The sequence below is a fragment of the Trichomycterus rosablanca genome, chromosome 8 (genome assembly GCF_030014385.1).
Source record: "Trichomycterus rosablanca isolate fTriRos1 chromosome 8, fTriRos1.hap1, whole genome shotgun sequence".
Classification (NCBI taxonomy): domain Eukaryota; kingdom Metazoa; phylum Chordata; class Actinopteri; order Siluriformes; family Trichomycteridae; genus Trichomycterus; species Trichomycterus rosablanca.
Genome location: NC_085995.1, coordinates 24,107,845 through 24,134,446, shown reverse-complemented (window position 1 = coordinate 24,134,446; position 26,602 = coordinate 24,107,845). Strand labels below are relative to the sequence as shown.

Genomic DNA, 26,602 nt, shown 5'->3' with positions numbered 1-26,602 from the left:
AATGTGTAATTTTCTCAGATGAAAGAAGGGAGAGGGTTGAGGATATGACCAATCTCAATGAAAATAGCATAATGGAGTAGCACCTGTAAAGGATGTAATTACTCCAGCTCACTGAAAAGATCAAATCCCGCCCAAATGAATCTTAGCGGTTGTAAGTATTGATTCATAATCTGATAAATGAACTGTAATAAAATTGGGAAAATGGGTGAATCTCTAATACAGGCTACGACATGTGCATAATAATGGGAATAACACATCATGGTTCATTTCAAGCTCTGCATTTAGATAAAATGTATCCAGTAATTATTTTACAGTTAACAAAAAATAAATAGTGGCTGTTTTTAGAAAAACAAGCAAAAAATGTTAAAAACAGTATTCACAGTTAAAACAATTTATCCAGTGCAGGTGACCATTACATTCAAGACAGAAATCGAGTTTCTGTGTTGACTCATGCCTCCAATGCAGACAGACACTGCAGAGAAGGGCACTGGGCATGAAGCACGTTCATAGCCCCCATCATCCCATCACTCTGCCCACTCCATCACACGCTCAGTCAAAGTGGAGAGCTGATTCGCTTTGACAAATAAGTCTGCTGAAGAGTCTGTTAAATCCACGCGGCGTACGCTCAGTCAGTCGCACACAGCTCATCTCCACCAGTTAGTGCCACCGTGACAAAACGTTTTCTCCTCTAGAGGCTTTAAGAATCATTGTGAAGCGGAAAGGCTTTCTGCGACGACGCCCAAGCACCAATTCAGCTCACGCAAACTCTCCAAGCGATCAGAGTGCACCTGATGGCCTGGCGCGTGTGTGTATGTGTGTATGTGTGTGTGTGTGTGTTTGGGGTGCAAGCAGATTAGCATAAGAAAATGTCATGACGTTAGGATTCTAGCGGAAGGGAAAGGTGGGTGATGACACCATCGAAGGCAGCATGGTGAGAAAGTTAGAGGGTACATAGCCCTTCTGACCTCGCGCCTCCACCAGACTCCATTCTGAGTTTCCGCGCTTATCGTGAGGCTCCAGCACCCGTACCGGTTCTCCAGCCCGTAGAGAGAGCTCGTGGTTGCTTCGTGCTGTGAAATCATACCCCGCAAACACCTGGAGAGAAGATAAATGCAGGTGAAGATGTTCAACCATGTATGTGTTGTATATGTACAGCTGAATGACCAAATAAAAGAAAAGATAGGTGAATATAGCTGGTGGCTTTGTTATGGGGTGTACGGGAATTTGCTGGAATTTATTAGGTTGACTTCAAGGATCCCAATAAATTGGGTTATTCTTAATAATTACTGGATCAATCATCTCTATGGCAGGGTTTTTCACACTTTCTTTCAAGCGACCCACATTTTGTCCATGATTTTTACCATGACCCAGGCAACACCGGCAATGCATCGGAACAAAACACAAAATGAAATATGCTTAATCTGGTCCCACTGTGGTTTACAAGATGTAACGTAAAGCCCCCCACAAAGGGGTGTTTGTGTACAAGTGTATTATGTGTTTGTGCCTATTAAAATTTGTTGATTGTTGACCTAAGGGTCACGACCCAGGGTTTGAAGACCCCCGTTCTATGGCGCACTCAGGTGGCACTATCGGTCAGCCAAGTGTCTACACAGACATGATTGGCCATGTCTGGCAGGAGGATGACCAAAGCCCTGTGATGAATTAGTGCACTGTCCAGGGTATTCCTCCCTTGTGTCCAGGGTTTCCCAGAGAACCTGACCCACCCCAACCCTGACCAGAATAAAGCAGTTGATCATGACAGAAATGGTCAACACACATGGTGCATGAGGATAACTGAATAGTTCATTGAATGATGTAAATAATATGCTCTAACCTACCCAGTTTCCAGATTTTACCCTAGTTAAACACCTACTGAAAGTGTTGAACTAATGTATCAGATATAATGTATGGTTTCTGTCTGTAGAATGTATGCCAAAGAACATGATAATTACTCTAATAAAGGTTATTTTTAAGGCACATTATGCTGCATTTAATATTAAGTTTTTTCTTTAAGATTAAGTAAAAGATTAAGTCATGTTTTGTTTCTGGAAAAGTAAGGGGTAAATTCAATGGTAAAATAAACACAAGTGCTTTGGCAGTCCCATTATTATGCTTCTTTGTGACCCGTCTACTAATTGTCTTCTAAAGAATATACTCTTCTCCTGAGGAGTGGGTCACATGCAAATATTTGACAGTAGCACAACATGTAATGCAATAGAGTCGACATGCTGTAAAGAACCTAAAATAAAACAGTGCATCTTCTATTACACTGTAAAAAATTGACCAAACTACACTATATGGCCATACACTATACGGACATCTGGCCATGACCTGACCCATTCCAAAACCACTGTTCACCACCCTCACTTGACCATTTGCTGTTAGAACAGCCTTCACTCTTTTTGACAATTTAGGCATTTAGCAGTAGCTTTTATTCCAAGCGACTTACAGTACTGTAACAGTATAGTGTCTAAGAAATTGAGGATTAAGGGCCTTGCTCAAGGGCCCAACAGTGACAACCTGGCAGGGGTGGGGCTTGAACCAGCCACCTTTTAATTACTAGTCCAGTAATAACTTTAACCGCTAGGCTACAACCACCCTCACTCTTCTGGAAAGGCTTGCCATAAGATGATTGTGTCTATGGGAATCTGTTCCCTCACAGTCAAAAAAGCATTTTAAGGTCAGGCTTGCAATCAACGTTCCAATTCATCCCAAAGGTGTGCACTGATGTAAAGGTTAAGGCTCAGTGCAGGTCAAAGCTTATTTATAGACCTTGCTTGGTGATGCTGGAACAGTTGTCACAAAGCAGGAGACATATTTATCATTTTATAAAACATAGTAATAGTTTAGAAACTATTAGAAAGGGTGACCATATCCAGTACGTCAAATGGCAATAAAGATCAAGCACCCCCTCAAGTGGCCAAAACTGGTTCTGTATCCATGATACCTAGAAACCACCAAAACATTTCACGACCTTTTTATTATTTTTAATAAGCAGTTCTTTGGTGGCAAATTATTAACCTTTGTCACCTGACCTATATGGGTGAAGGGCATGGTACATCTCTGAAATTGGATGTCAGTGACTGTGTTAATGACCCGATGATTAACGACTTTGGCAGAAAAGTCTGCCACACTTTTATTATCACAGCTGCCATAAATCTCACCCTCACACCCACCCAGCTAGGCAGTGACTTATCTTGGCTTCAGATTTCTCTCTGGTACGAGCTGGCTAAATAATATCCCACCATGACAGCTAAAGCACATAAATGAATAATTCAGTGTGAGTATGTAGTGGTGGAGATTTAGAATCTAACATGCCAGAAAAATGGATGCTGCTTATTCCTTCATCTATTGCTGATACACTTTCCCTAAATGTGTTTGTATTTTGTACCCCCCCCCCCCCCCTTCCTTCCTTCCTTCCTTCAAAAAATGCGCATGTATGTGTGATAATGATTGATGCTCTTGAGGTGATGCAGCATCACTATCAATCTCATCAGGACTCCATCTGGCTTACACACAAATAACACTACACAGCATTTACAACCTGTCACTCAAAGGTCATGCTGCTCACCTGGAAACAAGGTAAAGTCATGCTAAGGACTGGTGGAACTCCTGGTGTGTAGGAGTGTCTCCTGATTCCTGGGCCGGCGGATGTAGCATTGAGGAGCGGGGAAGGCGGAGGCTGTGCTGCGGTTACGTAATGAAAGCGGGTCAGCTTGGAGGCTGGAACGTAGCCGCGGGGACCTGAAAATACAGTCATTTATTTATTTTATTACCTTTTTATTATAATAAGGTGTCTGAGTAGGCATGATGTATGAATGACTAGCTAAACGCCGGTCATTGCAGTGACTCTAAATAAACACTAGATGTCCCTCTTGGCACTACTAAGGCTTTAAAAATGTTGCGCCCTTTTCTTTGGATAGTTGTACACTAAAAAGCCTAATCTTGCAGCATTTCTTTTTATTTTCCCTCCACTTTCCTCCTAATTTAGACGTATCCAATTATTTCCCGATAGCAACCTGCACTGCTTAATACTGACTGTCACACACCCCCAACACATGCACAGGAACCGACCACTTCTGTTCACAGAGTGCAGTGTTACGTGCAGAAAGCCACACACTGACATCCCTTGCTTGACCATTTCCTATCCTTACAGACACAGTTGTTTGAGTCGGTGTAAACACTAGGCAGGTTGATAGCACAGTAGAGATTGAAACTCAGATCTCAGCAGTGGTGGGCTAGCATATTAGACCACTAAGCGACCAGAGTGCCTGTAGTAAATTTATACACTATTTTTAATCATTTTTTGAAGCAGGGCATTGCAATAAATTGTTCGTTTGTTTATTTGGATTTTAACGTCATGTTTTACACTCTTTGGTTACATTCCTGACAGACACAGTAGTTACTCGTTACACAAGATTCATCAATTCACAAGGTTATATCGAACACAGTCATGGACAATTTAGTATCTCCAATTTATCTCACTTGCATGTCTTTGGACTGTGGGAGATATAAAATCAAATTTGTCAACCAAAACATTAAAAGTTATTTCTTTGCACTTTTAGTCAGTTAAATAAAGGTTCTAAAATGATTTAATCACAGATTCTTGTTTTTACTACATTTTAAGTATCCCAGCTTCTCTGAAAATGGGGTTTGCACTTATTTTGTCAAACCAAAGCAAAATAAGAGGGTTATAATTACACTGCTGTAGTCCTCACTATCCATTACAGAGTATCAGTCACTGTACTACTAATGTTATATGCTTAGCAGAGGGTATTTGGCTTCCACGTCTGATGAATGCTTATGACACAGCAAAACCCAAAATCATATGAGCCTGAAAAAATCACCAGCTGCAACAATATAGCTGCTGTTGTACAAATATAGGATGCACTATGGAAAAACAGGTCTGCCATGAATTAAAAGCTGCTGAAACATGGCTGCTACTGTCGACAACTTTACATCGTCATAGACTTAGAGGCTGCTGAGCAAAGAAAAAGCTGATGCTCCAAATTGTCTAGCTCGATTCAAGTTTGTTGCTGATCATAATGGCAAAAAAGCAAAAAAAACTTTTTGCATGGAATGGTATAATCCCACAGCACTGAATGGGTTGACTGACTGGATTTTTGTTTGTCTGATTATTAACGCCATGTCAGCTGCTATGGCTATTATCATGGCTGAATAATAGAATCTTTAAAAAGTCAAAGCGGTGGTCAATTACTTTCTTTATAGGAATTCATGAAGAGATTTTATAGGGATTAGGCTGGTGTTTGTGGGACTGAGGGTCAATTGACACAGGCAAGAGAACACTGTTCTATGTACTTCGTAATCTGTGCTGTCAAACCTAACATCAATTATAGGGGGCACAAAGAAGTCATCAGGCATAGCAGTGACTATACTGGGACTAATTTCTTAATTAGAAGCATACAGAAACAACCCAATAAAAAAGTGAGTAAACCATGCATGTGCCTTTCGTGTTTACAACACAGATGCCCTGCAGAAGCAAAGTAGATCCAGACCATCAGACTACCACCACTAGGTCTGGCTATTGGTATGAAGCTCTTATGAAATGTGGTGTTAGCATTGCACAAGATATTATCCAGACAGTGTTGGCAAATGCAAGACAAGCCTTTATGTACTTTCGCCCACCTGAAGTTTGTGCCTTGCAGCTCTTTCATGGATGCCATTTTGCATCCATGAAATGCAATGTGTTCTTCTTATGGTGGAATTGTTTACATTGACCCTAATTGAGCCAAGCAGTAATCATGCCTTGGGTGTGGCTAGTGAAACTAAAGCCAAAGGAGCAGGGGAGCAATTATTTTTCATATAGGGTCAGGTTTGGCTGAACAGTATTTTTCCTTTATTAAATAAAAGCACCATTTAAAAAACAGTTTGTGTTTACTTGGGTTATCTTTGTCTAATATTAAAGACAGTATGATATGGTGACGTGATATACAAACAACTTCAACTAAAATTACCTCCAGCATCAACCAGCCAGCGTCGCTTGTCTCCCCGTGTGTCGATCTCGCTAATCACAGCCACCAGTTCACCTTTATTCAGAGTGAGGTCAAGATCACGAGTAGCCACCACAGGCCCGGTCAGCTGGTAAAGCTTCTCTGTGCCATGCCTGTCGATTAACTCTTTCAGACGTTTCTCAGTAACCGTGATGTCAGCCTGGAGGAACAACAACATAAAACCATTAAACCCCCATGTGGGCAAGCAAGAAGTCATTCCATTTATAAATTGACATTTATGAACCATGACAAGGGTGTCACAGCTACTTATTTCAAACCAAACTTATTATAATTATAATACACCACTGTGGGCATCAACTGTCAATTACATAGATTCTGTCACTGTTGTAGTAATGGAGGTATCAATCTCCCTCTTGTAATTATTGCTCATTATGCTGGTAAACCCAAAATTATATGAGGCCTTGGCAGTCTGATTCATGAAGGACTACAGTAAACAAAACACAGCATGGTAAAATAATAATACTAGCAAAACTGCATCATCACTTATGCAGAATGACATTTGGGTTGTGGCCTATTGTACGCCTGGCTCAGAAACAATGATAAAAACAGCAGTAAATGTCTAGCCAAGAACCCAAACCCAAATCTACCACTTTGAAGTTAATAACTGTGCCAATTCCCTTGAAAGAAATTAAGCAGGACAAGCATTCTATTGATCATAAGTCACACTTGCTCTTTGATCATCCCAGCCTCGCCGATTATGCCAAACACAACCCCAATCATAGGCCACTGATTTGACCAAGTGCCTAGTTAGTTTTTTTGTTTATTAGGATTTTAATGTCATGTTTTACACTTTTGTTTACATTCATGACAGGAACGGTAGTTACTCATTATACATGGTTCATCACTTTTCAAGGTTATATCGAACAGTCATGGACAATTTAGTGTCTCCAGTTCACCTAACTTGCATGTCTTTGGACAGTGGGAGGAAACCGGAGCACCCGGAGGAAACCAACGCAGACACAGGGAGACCATGCAAACTCCACACAGAAAGGACCCAGACCACCCAACCGGGGGATCAAAACCAGGACCTTCTTGCTGTGAGGCGACAATGCTACCCCCTTAGCCACCGTGCTGCCGACCAAGTGCCTAGAAATATCTGAACAAATCTGACAAAAGTTGTCTGTAAAAATGTGCCTGTTTAGTAATGCTTATTGGTCAAAGTAATGGTCTTGCGTCAGTCATCACAAATCTCAGACAATGAAGTAATGGCACTGACCAGACAGCTCATACACATTATAAATGATGAAATTGTACCACAGTTGCTTATTTTGCAAGCCTGACTATCAGGCTTCGAGCTGTAATACAGAAGGTCTTGTGATAAAGTGTTGACTTGTATAACAGTGTTGTAACACATGACTCCTGGGTGGGTTTATTTAAGGTAAACTCAACTGAGCAGTTTCCTACCTCTGTTCTAGGAAGAAACAAATCATACATTTTTAACTTACCCCCGAAATAGTAAGTGCATCTACAGTACGTGCTCGCATGAATATAAATAAACTTTGGTTTATGGGAAGAGTTCGGAAAAGTCCTTTCCTGTTCCTGCATAAGTGTTCCTCTGTGCACAGACTGAGGTACATAAATATAATAAACCATATGTTTGTTTATTGTGGAGGCCCCCGCAGAGCCCATGACTTCAACCTGGCATTGCCACCCTGGAATCTACATACAGTATGCCATCATAAAAGAAAAAAATCCAGTCATGTGATAACCTAGTGATTCAGCACATTCAGGTAGTCAGCTGACTTCATTTTACTGTCACATAACTTTGCTGAGCCTGTGCCTGAACAATTAATGCAAACCCAGATCATTACACAGTAAGATCTGTCGACAAGCCTGACGGGCACATCACTTCATGTGCTTTCCTTCTTACCATGGAAATATCCACTGCTCTGGAATAGGAGCAATTTGGACTCACCATGTGGTCACATGATCTTTTTCCATTGCTCCAGAGTCCAATATGTTTGTTCCCTAGCAAGTTAAAGCATTTCCCCGCTCATTGGCCACACTAACAGTTGGTTTCCTTAGAGCCTCTTCAGATTGTGCCTGTGAAAATGCACTTACTTTCACTATTAAACATGACTGTGGGTTCTGCTGTTGAATTTTTTACTATTTGACTTCACCAAGCATTTACGTGATCTCCAATCATAATCATTCAGGCCAATTCCAGCCATTTCAGCACCTCTTTTGTTATATTCTTTACTTGATGCAGAATTTTTTTTTTAAATTTTAATAACAAACTATTCACTATATCAGTGAAAATTAAAAGCATTATTGTCAGCTGAAACATATTAATCAATGCAACAATTATCCAATCAAGGCTCTTCAGTATTTCCTAATTAAACCCTCCTGTTATTTTCTCCTATGTTGTATAAACTATCAATGTCCTCATGGGAGCCATAACCAGATGCCCAGTACTAGAAATATCACAGTTCTTGAAGGAATTAGGTATTTCAGTTCCACATGTTGGGCGAACTAACAGAGGTTCTCGTGATACTAAAGGTGTAGAAGTGTTAGGATAGGGCCTTAAAGCAGAAGAAAGTTTTTTGAAGATATTTCTGACCTGAATATCATCTAAAGCAACCAAGCAAATGTATGTAAAATGTTTAATATTTACGATGACTTTGCTTTTAACCCGGCAATGTTTTTTTTTTTCACATTTTGGATGGGCTGCCGTTCTGTATATGCAACAGCAGCATGATTTGTAATCAAGAACAGTGAGTGTGAGGCTGGCTTGTCTAAGTCATATCCGATTAAAAACATGGTGTGCATTATAAAAGCCCTGTAGCACTGTGTTGTAGAACTTTTGCTTTCAAAACCAGACCAATTTGTCTTCAGTCCAGAAACTATTATTAAGTATTATTCAAAGTACAGGTGATATAACGGTCCTAACTTTAATAGTGTGTTGCAGGCATCAAATCAAATCAAATCAAATGTTTTTATACTGTTTTTGTCAGGTCCATTAAAATTTAAAATGCTTTCTGTGTTTAATTGCATTTAACCTACAGTCCCAGCATTGAGGTTGGAACAAACATTTTGATGCAGTTAAGCTACGTAAAGATCTGTTTAAAACACTGACTCATAAACTCCAACCAGAACCCAAAGTTTAATCCGTTCCAGCTTCTGCTTTTTTAACATGCACTGGAAAATCACTGTAAACTTCCATTAGCCATGCACCTCTGGAGCAAAACTAGACTTCAGTCAGACAGTAATTTAGGGAAAAACTGTAAGCTTGGTTTGGTTTGAACTGTTCCTTTGAGAAGCTACTGTTGCATACACAGAACCAACAACAAAGTATCTGTGTGTTGCGTCTCTGACCTGGACAATGGGAGCCTTGAGTTCATCCTGAATACTCTGACCCAGTGTCTCCAGCCTTCTGGCTCCCTCCAGCACTGAGCTCTCCGCCCACTCCCAGAATGCACTGTTGTCCAGATAAACATGTGGGAGCTGCAACGAGAAGTTAGAGGACAATAAACATCTGTATTCAGAACATCATGTATATTCAATATCGTTCTTATGCAGTGAAATGGTTACCATCAATTTCCACTCTGTCAGGAATACCTCTAACTTTGTCATGTGGATGTTTGTTCATTATCCAGTTAAACTCCCACTGACCAGACAGGGTGCTAAACAAGGACCAGTCTCACCAGTGAATAGTGGAAATGACTCAACTTAATTACACAAGGCATTTACTTAAGCCTGGTTTATGCTTCTGTGCAAATAGGCTTCCACCTTTTAGAAAACCTAACTCTCTATTTCTGTCTTTCCTACCTGATGAGTAAAGCTGGTAGCGAGCTGTTCCATATCCATGGCCAGGTCTCTCTGCAGGCAACTGAATGCTCCCAGTGTGGCCCACAGCAGCTGCAGGGCTTTCCCGTTGAACTGGGGCAGCTCATTGAGCAGTAGAGTGTTTATGGTCTTGTAGGTGTTGACTACAGCTTGCTCTTCATAGCTCAGGCTCGTCTTCTCCTCAATCATCTCAAAGTCTAGCAGCTTGTCCTGTCGCTTCCGGATCAGGTTCCGTGGGCCGGCCATGAGCTCCCGCAGAGCACAAAGGGGTTTAAAGACCAAAGTCCTCAGACGAGCTTCCTGCAGGAGACAAGGGGGGTTATAAACGTCAGTGGATTAGTTCACAGATTTGATAGATTGGCTAATCAAAAGTGCACTGATGTCAATATAGGTGTGGGTACCTGAAAGCATAATTTAATGGGCTAGAAAGTGGTAACCATGAGAATACAGAATGTACTGTTAGCTGTTATAATCCAGGGTTTATCAACTCTAGTCCTAGAATCCCCATTCATTCCCTGCAAAGTTCCCTACAAACTTAGTCCTAGAGTCCCCTCGTCCTACAAAGTTCCCTACAAGTCCCCTGCCCCATCCCTGCCTGCAGCAACACTATCCCCACATGCTCCAACACTTATTCAATCCATCCTCATAAAACCCCAACTACAGTCCATTAAATACACTATAAATTATCCTTATTATCTTTCCCCTTTTCTTATTGAAGAGTCTTAATTTTGATATATCCACTTCCCCTCTTGGCTTTGGCAGCCCCTGCTGATTGCCAACAATTCTTGCTGGCCTTGACAGGAAGCTGGCCATGACTTCTCTGACACGTATAAAGCCACCAGCTACTTCTCTGGCAGATTCTTAGTGTTTCATGCACTCTGTATTTCCATGTCATGCATGCCAGTCAATGTTTTAGAGCTTTTCCTACCTGAGACATGTCTGATCATGTCTGCATAATGTCTGACCAGGCAGCCTGTATAAGAATGCTGGACCACCTGAGCATTATGTTTGTCCCAATTTCTGTATAAATCTTGCTATATTCATTAGCTGGGTGTCTACACTTCTACTTGGCTCTATTAGGATGACAATATCAGCCACCCACTCAGCTATGTCTCATTCAGGCAATGAAATATAATCGATAATGTTCGTCTAAGACTCAAGATTTGTCCACCCTAGTGAATGCTGTGTCCAAATAGATTTTTCATTACTCAATATTGGGAGACTTTCTTCCACATCTGCTTGTTTGCCATCGACATGTGATGCAAGATGTGCCAGGCACCAGACAACAAAGGCAAACCAAATATTTACATATATCTGTCTTGGTGTATAAATGATATCTAAAATCGTTCTTGACTGAATAACTAAAACAGACATTTTTTATAAGTCTTCTGACCTTTGCTTCTTCTATATCTAAAATTAAGCTAAGCTTTAAGGTGCTGGTTTTGGAGCAGGAGCTTTATTTTTGCACTGCACCCCCTCAGTCTATGGCAATGTAAAGCATGCATGACTTCACCCAAATTCATGGCAAACTTTTTAACAAAATATCTTTGTTTTTAGTAGTTTTAATTAATGCAGTCAAACTAGTCCTATTTATATTTACAGAAAGAACCTACCAGCTTCAGTCAATTATAATCACCATCAATAAATTAGACAGCCTGTACACACATCCCTTTAAAGTGTATGTAAATTTTTGACTCTGTATGTGTGTTTAGGCACACCCTGGCTGTAGCTCTCTGATGTTTAGACTGTAAGTAATATTATCAGAGTAGTTACTTCTGTGGATAACTGGATTATTACAAACACAATCCGCCATGATGAAAACAGTTTTATAAAAAAAATATGAGAATAGTATGAGACATAGGAAGCAGTTGTTCTAAAACCCCATTTCTAATAAACACTTACGTATGCAGGGAGAATCCACTGTTTAAGTGCTACAGTGATTTCCTTTGAGAAAAGGGCAGCCTTCTCACCCTCCAAGTCCAAGTCGGCCTCCTCGGGTCTGCAGCTGAGAAACCTCTGCAACAGAAACAAGCATTACGATTGACAGGCCAGGATCAGCTCATAGCATCACAGGATTTTCCATATTGTTTGTGAACCCCATAATTGAATTTGTTCCTTGATGCACCAGCTGGAAAAGCAATGGAAACTCACTAAGCAGAACAGAAACTGATAAATACAACACTTCATGGGATATGAAAAATGGAAGTCCAGAGAGACCACAATAAAAGCACAATAAAAATTATAATAATACTCTTCCCCACCTGCAAATGATTGAGATAGTCTTTCATGTTAGCATGAAGCTCGGTGATGCCTTTCTCCAGAACAAGGAAAAAGCCAGTAAGGGTATCAAACTCTTCATCTATTACCTAAAATCAGAAAAAAGAGAAAAAAATGACAATGCAAATTAGCAAGCTAGAATCAACAAGAAACATAAAACTAATTCAAGGCTTCTGCAATTTTTTTGTGTTTATCCTAGCTCGTTGGCTAACTTTGAATAAGGTCTGTTGTTTGCTGGTGCATTAGACCCAAATGACCCATTAATTTAACTGTATTTTATTTCATACTGTGGTTGCATATGTATTCATTTAGACTCTCTATTTATATTTAGGATTTATATTCATATTTAGGATAACTAAAGCCTGGTTTGTGCTACCAAACTGTCTGTTTTCCAGTATAAAATATATAAAATGCATTTTCTCTTTTTTCCCCGATTGCGTCATGCTTCCTCTCCACCAATGCGATCCCCGCTCCGATTGAGGAAAACAAAGCTAACCCACGCCCCCTCTGACACGTGGGCAGCAGCCGTATGCATTTTGTCACCTACACTTTGACGAGTGCAGTGCGAATCAGCACTGTGTATGGAGAGACACACCCTGACAGCACTCTTTTCCCGTCTCTGTGCAGACGCCATCAATCAAATCAGCCAGCAGAGGTCGTAATTGCATTAGTTATGAGAGAGTCCTTATATTATAGTCCTTATATTAAAGCTTTAATATCCCACCCCCATCTGAACAACGGGCCAATCTTTGTTCATGTGGCCACTCTTTCGCCACCCAGCCGGCAGGCAGAGCGACGTATTCGAGATCCCAGCTCTGGTGTCCCAGCGTGTGTTTTTACTGCAGCATCACCTGAGCGGCAACCTTGTCCATTTCTGATTGTGCAAGAGTGCCTGTGAAAGAGGGAGGTGTTCGCTGACAATAAGGCAGTAGCGACATTCCCCTAGTAGACGCCAAGAGCAAATACGCTAGATAAACTAGAAACAATAGCAGTAGCACCAACAGGAATTTTTTACGACACCCCTTTGATAAAATATATTGCAGTTGGGTTTTAAATGTCAGTTGTACTGTCTCATTCCATTGTTGATTCTCATTCCATTGGAGATTCCGATTGGCCGGTCAACTGTCTACACTTTCTCTAGCCCCACCCATACGGCTAACTTTGTAGGGTAGTTCAATTTATCACAGGCACTTGGGCACAGTATGGGTCACTTGTCAAAGAAAATATCCACTCAGTGATAGATCACGGATTAAAATGTACTGTACCATAGGGTACCATACGGTGGGAAAGGGCCAAACTAGGGCAATCTGGAAAATTGGATTTTTTTGCTGTTCTGCTATGCTAAGATCAGTCTGTGAATGAGCACACTTCCTATAGCCTATATACTGTGTCTAGGCTGTGGGAAACTGCATACTTTCATCCTGAACTGTATGCCAAATCAAAACACCAGTTTTTTAGGATTGCAGTGGCAGAAGGTCTAAAAGATAGGGATAAAAATTGAGTGTAGGTTTATCTCAGACTGTTGGCAATGGAACCTTCACCAGGGGAAGCAGATGGTTGCAAACTCCACACAGAAAAGCTCGGACCACACCACCTGGGAATCGAACCCAGGACCTTCTTGCTGTGAGACAACAGTACTAGCCACCGAGCCACCCATATGTAGTATGCAGTTTGAAACATGGCCTCTGGTTTTGAAACAAGGACGTCTCTGTCTCTTATTACATGTTATATAATATTTTATATATACATAATATAAAACTGACAGGGTAAAGTATTTAACAATGTGCATTTATCACCTGCGGGCCATTATTATCTTTCACACCTGGAAAAAAGCTAATGTCATGCTGTTAAAGGATTAAGCCTTTTCAGTAAAGGGCGTGAACTTACTTTATGAGCTTAAGTACACACTATGTAATACCTTTTGTACAATCCCAGTCTCATGTTTGATAAACTGGCTCAGTCTGGCAGTCTTTTTTGCAATGCTGTGCCCACTCAGTCGGTTGATCTTATCCTTGATAGTCAAGTTTTCAGTTTTCTTGTACTTATCGGCTGGAAGTGAATAGGAAAGAAAAAATACAGGAAGACTTTATAGAATTTTCATTCCATGCTGTACTAATGGCAAATCATTAGTGGTTACACAAGCACACGCTGAGCAAGTATTTGCCACTCTGGTAGTGTCCTCACCCACTTCACGGAAGCGTTTGTACTCGTTAATCTTGCAGTTGAGCTGGATAGCGGTGTGGGCAGCGTGCTCCAGCTGGGGGTAGGCAGGGTGCTGGGTATCGGTGTGTTTCTGAATGGTCTGCAGCAGCAGGGGATAACGAGCAATTCGTTGCACTGGCATCACCAGGAAGAAACTCAAAGTTGAAGCATTTACATCTGGCCTGAAAGAATCATAATAAAGAGAAAATCTTGCCTCATTATATTAGGATTTTTAACATCATGTGTTACACTTACAGGACAGGTAGTTACAGGTTACACATGATTCATCAATTCAAGTTCAATCTCAAACATATAGATAGTTGCTATAGATACTTTTGTACCCGTTTTGTCCAGCATCCTAACAAGGTTGTTTGCTATTGTTTTTATTTTTATTTTTTTCACCAAAGTACATTCATCTCTAGGAGACAGAACGTGTCTACTTTCTGAACGGTATGATGGCTGTGCGGTCCCATGGTGCTTAAACTTGCATATTATCATTTGAACAGATGAACATGGTACCTTCAGGCATTTAGAAATTGCTTCCAAAGATGTACCAGACTTGGGGAGGTCTCAAGGTAGGCCTAAAAATACTGCCAAAGGTACACCTCCAGTTAACTCAAATGATGTCAAATAGCCTATCAGAAGTTTCTAAAGCCATACATTTTCTAAAATTGGCTCTGTACGTTAACTGGATGTAAACTTCTGACCCAGTAAAATTCTGATATTGCGAATTATACGTATATAGTGAATTACAGTATAAGTAAAATTGCTTGTGAAGATTCCTCAATGTCAAACACAGTCATGGACAATTTTGTATCACCAATTCACCTCACTTGAATGTCTTTGGACTGTGGGAGGAAACCCATGCAGAAAGGACCTGGACCGTCCCACCTGGGGATCAAACCCAAGATCTTCTTGCTGTGAGACGACAGTGCTACCCACTTAGCCTCATTGCCGCCCTAACAACTTACAAAAACTATAATTTGTTGACATGGAATCTGTGAAGTGGATACATATAAATTTAATCTAAATGTATGTTAACTTATGACTACTATATTAGTATCAATGTAAAGCTCAGAATAATCCATCACCCAAATAATATACATCCAGTATGGGTCCCATAGGGGCTGGGATGATATGGAGGGGATGCTAAGCTTGATTTTAAACACCCTAATACTGTAAGTGTGGCTGAGATAGCTGAATCAATTCTTTACTGTGGGTGCCCATACTATGGCTATGTAGTGTACTGTGTGTCTCAGCCGAGTGACCACATTTGGAGTATAAAGAACATTGTGTAAATACACAGCATCATTCTCCTACATTGTACGATGGCTTTATGGGACCAGTTTTTTTTCTTAATCTCAAGTGATAATCTGTCACCTACGTTACAGCACAGCACAAATATGTACTTACTCATGCCTTAAAAAGGCAATTATGGTGTGTAAGTAGCATTCCACAGTGACAAAGATCTGTAAATGAATGAAATGTAACTCACGCGGAGGATTTGATTACTTTCACCATGTCTGCCCACTGAGCCTCATTTTGCTTGTAGCCGTTCTCTATAGCTGTGACGTTACCATAGTTAGCCAGGTACTCTTTATATGCTGACTCTATGTCTGGTGACAACCGTAGGAAAGAACCACCTGGAAAATAATAAGGTGTTTATCCCTGTAGTCCAATGAGGCAAGTCTAGTGTCAGCAAGGCAGTTAGCACATACTCAGACTAATAACATTAATACTATACAGTGGGGTCAAAACGTATTTAGTCAGCCACTGATTGTGCAGGTTCTCCTACTTAGAAAGATGAGAGAGGTCAGTAATTTTCATCATAGGTACACTTCAACTATGAGAGACAAAATGAGAAAATAAAATCCAGGAAATCACATTGTAGGATTTTTAAAGAATTTATTTGTAAATTATTATGGTGGAAAATAAGTATTTGGTCAATAACAAAAGTTCAACTCAATACTTTGTAACGTAACCTTTGTCGGCAATGACAGAGGTCAAATGTTTCCTGTAAGTCTTCACCAGGTTTGCACACACTGTAGCTGGTATTTTGGCCCATTCCTCCATGCAGATCTCCTCTAGAGCAGTGATGTTTTGGGGCTGTCGCTGGGCAACACGGACTCCACAAATGTTCTATGGGGTTGAGGTCTGGAGACTGGCTAGGCCACTCCAGGACCTTGAAATGCTTTTTACGGAGCCACTCCTTCGTTGCCCGAGCGGTGTGTTTAGGATCATTGTCATGCTGGAAGACCCAGCCACGTTCCATCTTCAATGCTCTCACTGATGGAAGGAGGTTTTGGCTTAAAATTTCACGATACATGGCCACGTTCATTCTTCCCTTAACACGGATCAGTCGTCCTGTCCCCTTTGCAGAAAAACAGCCCCAAAGCATGATGTTTCCACCCCCATGCTTCACAGTAGGTATGGTGTTCTTGGGTTCTTCTTCTTCCTCCAAACACGACGAGTTGAGTTTTTACCAAAAAGTTCCATTTTGGTTTCATCTAACCACATGATATTCTCCCAATCCTCTTCTGGATCATCCATATGCACTCTGGCAAACTTCAGACGGGCCTGGACATGTACTGGCTTAAGCAGGGGGACACGCCTGGCACTGCAGGATTTGAGTCCCTCTCGGCGTAGTGTGTTACTGATGGTAGCCTTTGTTACTTTGGTCCCAGCTCTCTGCAGGTCATTCATCAGGTCCCTCCGTGTAGTTCTGGGATTTTTGCTCACCGTTCTCATGATCATTTTGACCCCACGGGATGAGATCTTGACCCCAAGGGAGATTATCAATGGTCTTGTATGTCTTCCATTTTCTTACAATTGCTCCCACAGTTGATTTATTCACACCAACCTGCTTGCCTATTGTAGATTCACTCTTCCCAGCCTGGTGCAGGTCTACAAATTTCTTCCTGGTGTCCTTCGACAGCTCTTTGGTCTTGGCCATGGTTGAGTTTGGAGTCTGACAGTTTGAGGCTGTGGACAGGTGTCTTTTATACAGATAACGAGGTCAAACAGGTGCCATTAATACTGGTAACGAGTGGAGGACAGAAGAGCTTCTTAAAGAAGAAGTTACAGGTCTGTGAGAGCCAGAAATCTTGCTTGTTTGTTATTGACCAAATACTTATTTTCCACCATAATTTACAAATAAATTATTTAAAAATCCTACAATGTGATTTCCTGGATTTTTTTTTCTCATTTTGTCTCTCATAGTTGAAGTGTACCTATGATGAAAATTACAGACCTCTCTCATCTTTCTAAGTAGGAGAACTTGCACAATCAGTGGCTGACTAAATACTTTTTGACCCCACTGTATATACAGCATATACTTTATCCAAAGCTGATAATAACACCCTGCACCGCTTTTAACAATGAATTGAGGGCCAATGTAAACTACACCCTGAGGCTCAAAAGAGACTGAGCCCTTTTGGGTTTGATGTAATTCAGTTAAACATAGAAGTACAGTCATTACATTACAATTCCATTACGCAGCAGTTTCTAATTGTTCTGAAGCAAGTTTCACTGCATGCCGATGGAAAGTCTCAGACAGCTGGTATGAAGGGTGTGTACAAAACAAAGATCAGAAATCACATGGAATATGAACTTGAAGTTCCAGTTTGTTCCACAATGTTCTTGTGGGCAATTCCAACTATACTCAATATAGTATATACTGTAGTATTGCGTACAAATCTAGTGTGTATAAAGTCTATTAAATAAACTAGTTAAGCCCGGTTTACTTTAATATCAATATAAATATAAAATATAAATATAATCATTTAATTAGTACCTCATTAAGTTGAACAAGTGTGTGAAACTGTGACAGTGTTGGAATAAAATGCATTGAAACAAAAACTTTGGATGCATATTTATATAATTAACAAAGTGCATATATATATACACCGATCAGCCATAACATTAAAACCACCTCCTTGTTTCTACACTCACTGTCCATTTTATCAGCTCCACTTACCATATAGAAGCACTTTGTACTGTAGTTCTACAATTACTGGCTGTAGTCCATCTGTTTCTCTACATACCTTTTTAACCTGCTTTCACCCTGTTCTTCAGTGGTCAGAACCCCCACAGGACCCCCACAGAGCAGGTATTATATAGGTGGTGGATCTCAGCACTGCAATGACACTGACATGGTGGTGGTGTGTTAGTGTGTGTTGTGCTGGTATGAGTGGATCAGACACAGCAGAACTGCTGGAGTTTTTAAATACCGTGTCCACTCACTCTATTCACTCTGTTCACTCTATTAGACACTCCTACCTAGTTGGTTCACCTTGTAGATGTAAAGTCAGAGACGATCGCTCATCTATTGCTGCTGTTTGAGTTGGTCATCTTCTAGACCTTCATCAGTGGTCACAGGACGCTGCCCATGGGGCACTGTTGGCTGGATATATTTGGTTGGTGGACTATTCTCAGTCCAGCAATAACAGTGCGGTGTTTAAAAACTCCAGCAGCGCTGCTGTGTCTTATCCACTCATACCAGCACAACACACACTAACACACCACCACCATGTCAGTGTCACTGCAGTGCTGAGAATGACCCACCACCTAAATAATACCTGCTCTGTGGTGGTCCTGACCACTGAAGAACTGCATGAAAGGGGGCTAACAAAGCATGCAGAGAAACAGATGGACTACAGTCAGTAATTGTAGAACTACAAAGTGCTTTTACACGTACACGTAGGAGGCTCTTGGTTAGCACCCAGGAATGTGAACACTCCAGTTCTCCCAGTCATACTTACAGAGATTTTCCAAATACTGAGGATCACTGGGCTTCATCTGCACTTGATCCAGGAGGCTGAGGAATCGACCGGACAAATCCATCACCTTGTCTACATGCTGGAACATTCCATCTAGATTGACCAGTGGAGGCTGTGGGGGGGAATAAAGATTATTATGCATTACATTACAACCCAGTATTAGGTTTTATTCAGACAGGTTGTCTGCTGAGTAATGTTACTGTAGATGGTCTGTAATGATTCATGAGTATTGACTATTATGAACTAGGATAATGAAACTAATGTATGGCTAAACATCACATTCACAGTTCATGCTGACAAATGTTTTAAGCCAATATTAGACAAAATTCAAAATTTAATTAAAACACAATGTTTGGGTTTGATCATTAGACATACTTATAATGATGGACATGAAGGCATGGCTTGCAGTCAGTATTCCAATTTCTCCTAAAGGTGTTTAATTCTGTTGAGATTAGGACTCTTACAATCACCTACAATTATTTATACCAAACCCATTGAACTTTGTCTTCACTCTGCTTATTTTATCTGGGTTTGGGACCTGCACTGAGAGCACGCTGACAAGAGCACGGCCTAGGGCTGGACGATATGGCTAAAATTTATATCACGATATAACTCCTAATTTCGGTCGATACGATATAATTCCGATATCGATATGAATAATACCAATGTCAGAAAAACTGCCACCAAAATTGGATGGCTGTACCTGCAAACCTCTTTTCTGGTTTCTGGCAAGAAATACAAGCTAAATAAACCACTGAATCAGTCCTTCCTCTCTTATCAGCTATTTCATCTGCTTCTTTTTCAGCTGTGGACAGTGGCAGAGCCAGACAGTTTTCATATTGGTGGCCAGACTGAGACCACTGCTCACACAGGGGTGGCACAGAAACTGTCTGATACCTTATTCTTTTATGTGGCAAGTTGCTGTGGATCTAGTAGTGTTTTGGTCACTCACTCGTTTACCTATACAGGCAGTGAGTGCCATGTAGAATTACATCAAGCCTAGCATCATAAGCTTTTTATTTTTTCTCATTTTTCCTGACAAGTAAAAAACTAAAATATAGCATATAACCTTAACAAATTGTAATTTTCTTACAATATAATACAGACTGACCAACACTATTAAGCCAAATCAGCATTGACTTTACTTTTAACAGCCTTCCACAATGCTGGAGCTTCTTAAAACTGAATATTTTTTTTTAAATGGAAGTGAAAAAATAAAAAAATAAAATAAACCCGCCCAATTTAGAGGAAAACCTCCCAATCTGGCAACACTCAGGGCTCTAGACTAACTTTTTGCACTGGTTGCACTGGTGTGCCTAACAGCACGAAAGTGAGGTGCACCCAAATCAGGTTTACTTTTTTTTATTGACTTTGATTGATATTGATTAACTAACAATCTGGTCAACATAAAGTTCTTTATTTGAAGCACAATTCTACAAGAAAGGTAACTTACTAAAAAAGTGTTGGTGTTTAAAGTGCTTCACTGAGCTAAAATTTTAACTCAAGATAAATAAAATAAAAAGAAAATCTAAATTAAAAATAGGCTACATGACATGATTACATTTTGAGTCAGTTTGTCGCTGATATTTTTAAAGTGCCTTAAAAAAAGATGAATTGTGTGATATGACGTGGTAAAAGTGACTGGATTTGATGATTACTTCACACAGATGTTTGTTTGTATAATGGAACTTTAATTATGTTTTATCTCTTGAGTCGAGCGCTGAGCAAATCGGTTATTTACGTCGAGAGTCGCGGTGAAAGCGAAGCGCAAAACTCTTCTCACGTCAATAAACTAAAGAAAACAACAACTAAGACAAACACGTCATGTCTTCTTATCACCGATATTTGATTGATGTCTACATTAAAACGAACATCTGTAACAGCAGCACAGATGCTCACACATAATCTACACACTCCGCCATGATATTTCTCTGTGTAACGCCCGCCGGTGATGACGCTGGTCCCGCCCTTCACTATCTCTGATTGGCTTAGATATATACAGTGTATCACAAAAGTGAGTACACCCCTCACATTTCTGCAGATATTTAAGTATATCTTTTCATGGGACAACACTGACAAAATGACACTTTGACACAATGAAAAGTAGTCTGTGTGCAGCTTATATAACAGTGTAAATTTATTCTTACCTCAAAATAACTCAATATACAGCCATTAATGTCTAAACCACCGGCAACAAAAGTGAGTACACCCCTAAGAGACTACACCCCTAAATGTCCAAATTGAGCACTGCTCGTCATTTTCCCTCCAAAATGTCATGTGACTCGTTAGTGTTACTAGGTCTCAGGTGTGCATAGGGAGCAGGTGTGTTCAATTTAGTAGTACAGCTCTCACACTCTCTCATACTGGTCACTGAAAGTTCCAACATGGCACCTCATGGCAAAGAACTCTCTGAGGATCTTAAAAGACGAATTGTTGCGCTACATGAAGATGGCCAAGGCTTCAAGAAGATTGCCAACACCCTGAAACTGAGCTGCAGCACAGTGGCCAAGATCATCCAGCGTTTTAAAAGAGCAGGGTCCACTCAGAACAGACCTCGCGTTGGTCATCCAAAGAAGCTGAGTGCACGTGCTCAGCGTCACATCCAACTGCTGTCTTTGAAAGATAGGCGCAGGAGTGCTGTCAGCATTGCTGCAGAGATTGAAAAGGTGGGGGGTCAGCCTGTCAGTGCTCAGACCATACGCCGCACACTACATCAAATTGGTCTGCATGGCTGTCACCCCAGAAGGAAGCCTCTTCTGAAGTCTCTACACAAGAAAGCCCGCAAACAGTTTGCTGAAGACATGTCAACAAAGGACATGGATTACTGGAACCATGTCCTATGGTCTGATGAGACCAAGATTAATTTGTTTGGTTCAGATGGTCTCAAGCATGTGTGGCGGCAATCAGGTGAGGAGTACAAAGATAAGTGTGTCATGCCTACAGTCAAGCATGGTGGTGGGAATGCCATGGTCTGGGGCTGCATGAGTGCAGCAGGTGTTGGGGAGTTACATTTCATTGAGGGACACATGAACTCCAATATGTACTGTGAAATACTGAAGCAGAGCATGATCCCCTCCCTCTGGAAACTGGGTCGCAGGGCAGTGTTCCAGCATGATAATGACCCCAAACACACCTCTAAGATGACCACTGCTTTATTGAAGAGGCTGAGGGTAAAGGTGATGGACTGGCCAAGCATGTCTCCAGACCTAAACCCAATAGAACATCTTTGGGGCATCCTCAAGCGGAAGGTGGAGGAGCACAAAGTCTCGAATATCCGCCAGCTCCGTGATGTCGTCATGGAGGAGTGGAAAAGCATTCCAGTGGCAACCTGTGAAGCTCTGGTAAACTCCATGCCCAGGAGAGTTAAGGCAGTTCTGGGAAATAATGGTGGCCACATAAAATATTGACACTTCAGGAACTTTCACTAAGGGGTGTACTCACTTTTGTTGCCGGTGGTTTAGACATTAATGGCTGTATATTGAGTTATTTTGAGGGAAGAATAAATTTACACTGTTATATAAGCTGCACACAGACTACTTTTCATTGTGTCAAAGTGTCATTTTGTCAGTGTTGTCCCATGAAAAGATATACTTAAATATCTGCAGAAATGTGAGGGGTGTACTCACTTTTGTGATACACTGTAGATATGATTAGATTATGGGCCTAATGTGTGTCTGTTGGTGCACCGGAGACTTTCAGAATCACAGAGACTTTTTTCCCCTTGAACGGCTGGCCGCAGATTGACTGTGGATGCTCGTTCACTCACAGCTGTTGAACTCATTTAGCCGCTAATATCCACCATGTTGTAGCGGAGTGTAATCAGAGCGGTAACTGTGGCGCACGTCATCATGCACTTACATAAGCATATCGATCGAATTTGTTTAAAAATCATATCACCGTTATTGAAACATTTTCTATCGCGATATACAGTATATCGATATCGAATTATTGTCCAGCACTAGCACAGCCCAATGGCTAGTCTGTTTAACCCATAACGGCCCCCCCATAGACATAGCCAATAATTTGTGTGTAAACGCCCAACCCGTCAATAGCACAGTTTAAATTCAACATCTGGGTCATGGAGTAGTAGGTTAGTGTATTTTATCGTTGCACCAACTGAGCGCCCACTGGAAAATGTTGTGGTAATTTCCATTGACTCTTGTGATCGCAAGGGACAGTACATTAGTTCAAAGCAATTAATGGGAAATCATAATTTAGCTGAAACAAACATCTTTTGAACAAACAATAACTGAAAAAGTACAAATAAAACTATGTGGTCACGCTTTATGATGCAATTTGCATATGATGCACAAAGCAGCTTTCAGATTTGTACCTGGCCTGCTGAAGCTGAATTTGACTACAGTGTCATCACAATAAAAATACAATACAAATGAAATGATTGTGCATAAATGGGGGCTGGGCAGTGATGGTTTCCTTACCTACTCTAAAACATGCAAATGTCTGACTGAACATCCAACTAAAAGGAAATGTAAACATACACCATGAGTACCTGTAACTGCTGAAGGTTGTAACGGATAGTCACTGTACAGATCTGCAGGTGTTTCAGGTAGCTCCTCTCCGAGTCCATCAGTTCCTGCATGGCCATGATCTGCCTCTGAGCTTCCCTTTCTTTGGCTGCTGTCTGGTCTGCCTCAGCTTTTCTTTTTCTCTCAGCTTCTTCTTCATTTGAATCAGCTCCATCTGTACCATCCACTACAATCACTACTGGTATCTGGCCTTTCGTTTCCCCGGTAACCTCGTTCAAGTCCTCAGTAGTCTCCTCTGGAGTGACCTGTCTGATCAGCCGCCCTATTCCGCGCTCCATGCCAGGAGGACCTGAGAAATAAAAAATTCCATGTTGGTGCAGGCTATGATTTAATGTAAATAAGGGTAACAAAGGAAATCAAACCTCCATGACCAGACACAGAAAAGGCAGAAAAATGTAACAGATCTTGGATGTACTGATGAGTTTTAAGGTTCCACAGTACAGAATATATAACAAAGACGTTTTAGGACTGGATAGGATAATCTAGGGCAGATGGACTGCCTCTATTTGTCATACATACTTATACTTGTTTAGAAGCTGGGGTCAGAGTGCAGGGTCAGGCATTGTACAGCACTACTGGAGCCAAAAGGATTAAAAGCCTTGCTCTAGGGCCCAACAGTGGCTGCATGGCAGAGATGGGATCCAAACCTACAACCTTCTAATTGAGAGTCAAGTTTTATCCACTATATTACTGTCCCTTATTTAAATTTGATGCCAGAGATACAGTGATAAATTAACATTGCAAGTTCTGCATATATAATATTTATGATAATCAATTCCTATATGAATTTGGGCAGCATAGCAGTCTATTACGCTAACCCACTACAACATGAGTGAATGGTTTTAAACCTCTTGGCTGGACTATAGCACCGTCAGCTGGTTTAAAATGCTGCAGATTAAGCTCCATTCAAAGGCTAAAAGAGTGGCTGCCTTTGAAATCAGCAGTTTGTGTGTTCATGTGGATGATCTCTGTGGTGCCAATCAACATCACATTAAAACATCAGTTGATCTGATTGACAAGAGGCGGCACGGTGGCTAGCACTGGCGCCTCAGAGCAAGAAGGTCTTGGGTTCGATCCCCAGGTGGGGCGGTCCGGGTCCTTTCTGTGTGGAGTTTGCATGTTCTTCCTGTGTCTGCGTGGGTTTCCTCCGGGAGCCCTGGTTTCCTCCCACAGTCCAAAGACATGCAACTGAGGCGAAATGGAGATACTAAATTGTCCATGACTGTGTTTGACAATAAAATTGTGAAGTGATGAATCTTGTGTAACGAATAACTACCATTTCTGTCATAAATGTAACCAAAGTTAAAATTCTAATAAACAAACAAACCGATTGACAAATATCTGGTCCTACAGATTAAAGTCAAATCAACATTTTCGGCCGGTAATAGTCCTTATACTGAGTGGGATCTTTCTTGACGTCTTAAAGTCAGTCATTTTCAAGCATATTGTGACTTTTTCAGAAACATAAAGAAAGAAACTTGGTTGTGGTGCTGTCAGTACCAGATCATACATCAGCTTCTACCCAGGGATCAGTGATATTGGTTGATAACAGAAATTCCTTTTTCTTTAATAGGATTACCTAAAAATGTTTTTAATCACATTTGTACCATTCTTAGATGGTCTATCTAACCAGGTACTGATCTGGTACGGGATCATTACAGCAGTAACAGTGATTTAACACTAAATTAAATTCTGCCAAGAAGTTAATTAAAATGATGTTTTGTCTGTCACAGCATTTGTCTGTGTTCATGTTGACGTCAACAGCAAATGTATTGACAGTAGCATCAGTGAATCGACCAGTAAAAGTGTTCATTTATCAGATACCAATCCAGCGTGTTAGGTTGCTATTGGCCCTAATCAAGTTTTTAATAATAATTTAAAGTTTTGCTATATGCCTTTTTCTTTCTGACAACACAGCTGTTAATTATTAGTAATTAAAGAAGGTATTGGTTTAAGGGATTAAGATCAGTCAGCATTGTTGGGTGTCCTCTGGAGTGGAAGACCCACATGCTCACAGTATCTTCCCCCACTTAAATGCTCTTAAAAAGTTGTGGCAGTCATAGACCAAGCATTTACACTGAACATACTATCAGTTTAACTCTAATAAACATGAATTTAAACACTTCTGCATAACAAACCCAAGCATCAACCACATCAAACACAGGGAATTTTTAATCTGACGTTTCTACCCAGCTGTAACAGCACAAAATTCACACTTCAAGTTCTCTCACAGAGACAGGCTAGCTTGCATGTACACAAATTGAAAACGTCCTGGCTCAGCATGTTTTGTAAATCTCTGGCAGGCTCAACCTGAGCCCAGTTTAAAGTGGTGCAGTGCAGTGCAAGGCAATGCAACACTTCTGCAGGCTTGGCAAGCAAAAGATAAACAGTTCCTCAGCAAGACAAATTTCTGTAAGGAAATCTGTATTAAAGTTCATCATTACCTTTTAGAGACAGAGCTTAATCGATTCTGGATCTTCTAGTATGGGAGAGCTGGTAGACTGGTGAGCTCTGGCAGAAAATAAATCTGCCCACAAACACACGTCCACACATTCAGACCGGGTAACTTTCTCCACTGAGTCAGACTGCGGGCCTCGTGTGGCATGGAAGTGTGACTGGAGGGGGATGGGCTGGTCAGTAGATGGGTGGATCCGGGGAAGGAGGGGGGAATAAGCAGCAGGGAATGGGATAAAGCCAGAGAGGACACACACGCTGCTGAATAGGTTGATTGACTGTAGCAGCCTGTTAAAAGGAAGTCACGCCTGCTCAGGAAGCTGCCTGTTTGCAGGGGTATAAACATAGCTAACAACACATTGCACCACTAATGATTATGCATTATGCACACACACTAAATCACCAGAAAGCAGAAGAACTATGCAGTGCAGGACAAGCTTTAAATTACACAGGTAACTAAAGTGCTAAAAATAATGCAAACAATGAACCATATAATTGGTCCAGATTTGTTTACAAGCAGTATTTT

General features: G+C 40.9%; 1 protein-coding gene across 1 annotated transcript; it reads right to left on the bottom strand.

Moving 5' to 3' along the window:
• Positions 1-401: 401 nt before the first annotated feature.
• Positions 402-26,422, bottom strand: arhgef37 (Rho guanine nucleotide exchange factor (GEF) 37). The gene is made up of 13 exons (XM_062999641.1): positions 26,182-26,422; positions 23,586-23,911; positions 19,058-19,187; positions 15,793-15,940; positions 14,280-14,479; positions 14,014-14,144; positions 12,080-12,184; positions 11,721-11,834; positions 9,801-10,118; positions 9,348-9,476; positions 5,976-6,171; positions 3,572-3,744; positions 402-1,095 (listed from the first exon to the last, which is right to left on the bottom strand). Exons 1-13 carry the CDS (start codon positions 26,420-26,422, stop codon positions 886-888), a joined length of 2,421 nt encoding a protein of 806 aa, XP_062855711.1. The 3' UTR covers positions 402-885.
• Between the last annotated feature and the right edge of the window lie 180 nt (positions 26,423-26,602).

What these genes read in the sequence shown, in the direction of transcription:
- arhgef37 (XM_062999641.1), bottom strand. Translation starts at nt 26,422, where the DNA reads ATGTTTATACCCCTGCAAACAGGCAGCTTCCTGAGCAGGCGTGACTTC. An exon ending in ACAACCTTCAGCAGTTACAG is followed by an intron (nt 19,188 to 23,585) that starts GTACTCATGGTG and finishes TCCCCCCCACAG; the next exon opens with CCTCCACTGGTCAATCTAGA. An exon ending in CAAACGCTTCCGTGAAGTGG is followed by an intron (nt 14,145 to 14,279) that starts GTGAGGACACTA and finishes ATTCACTTCCAG; the next exon opens with CCGATAAGTACAAGAAAACT.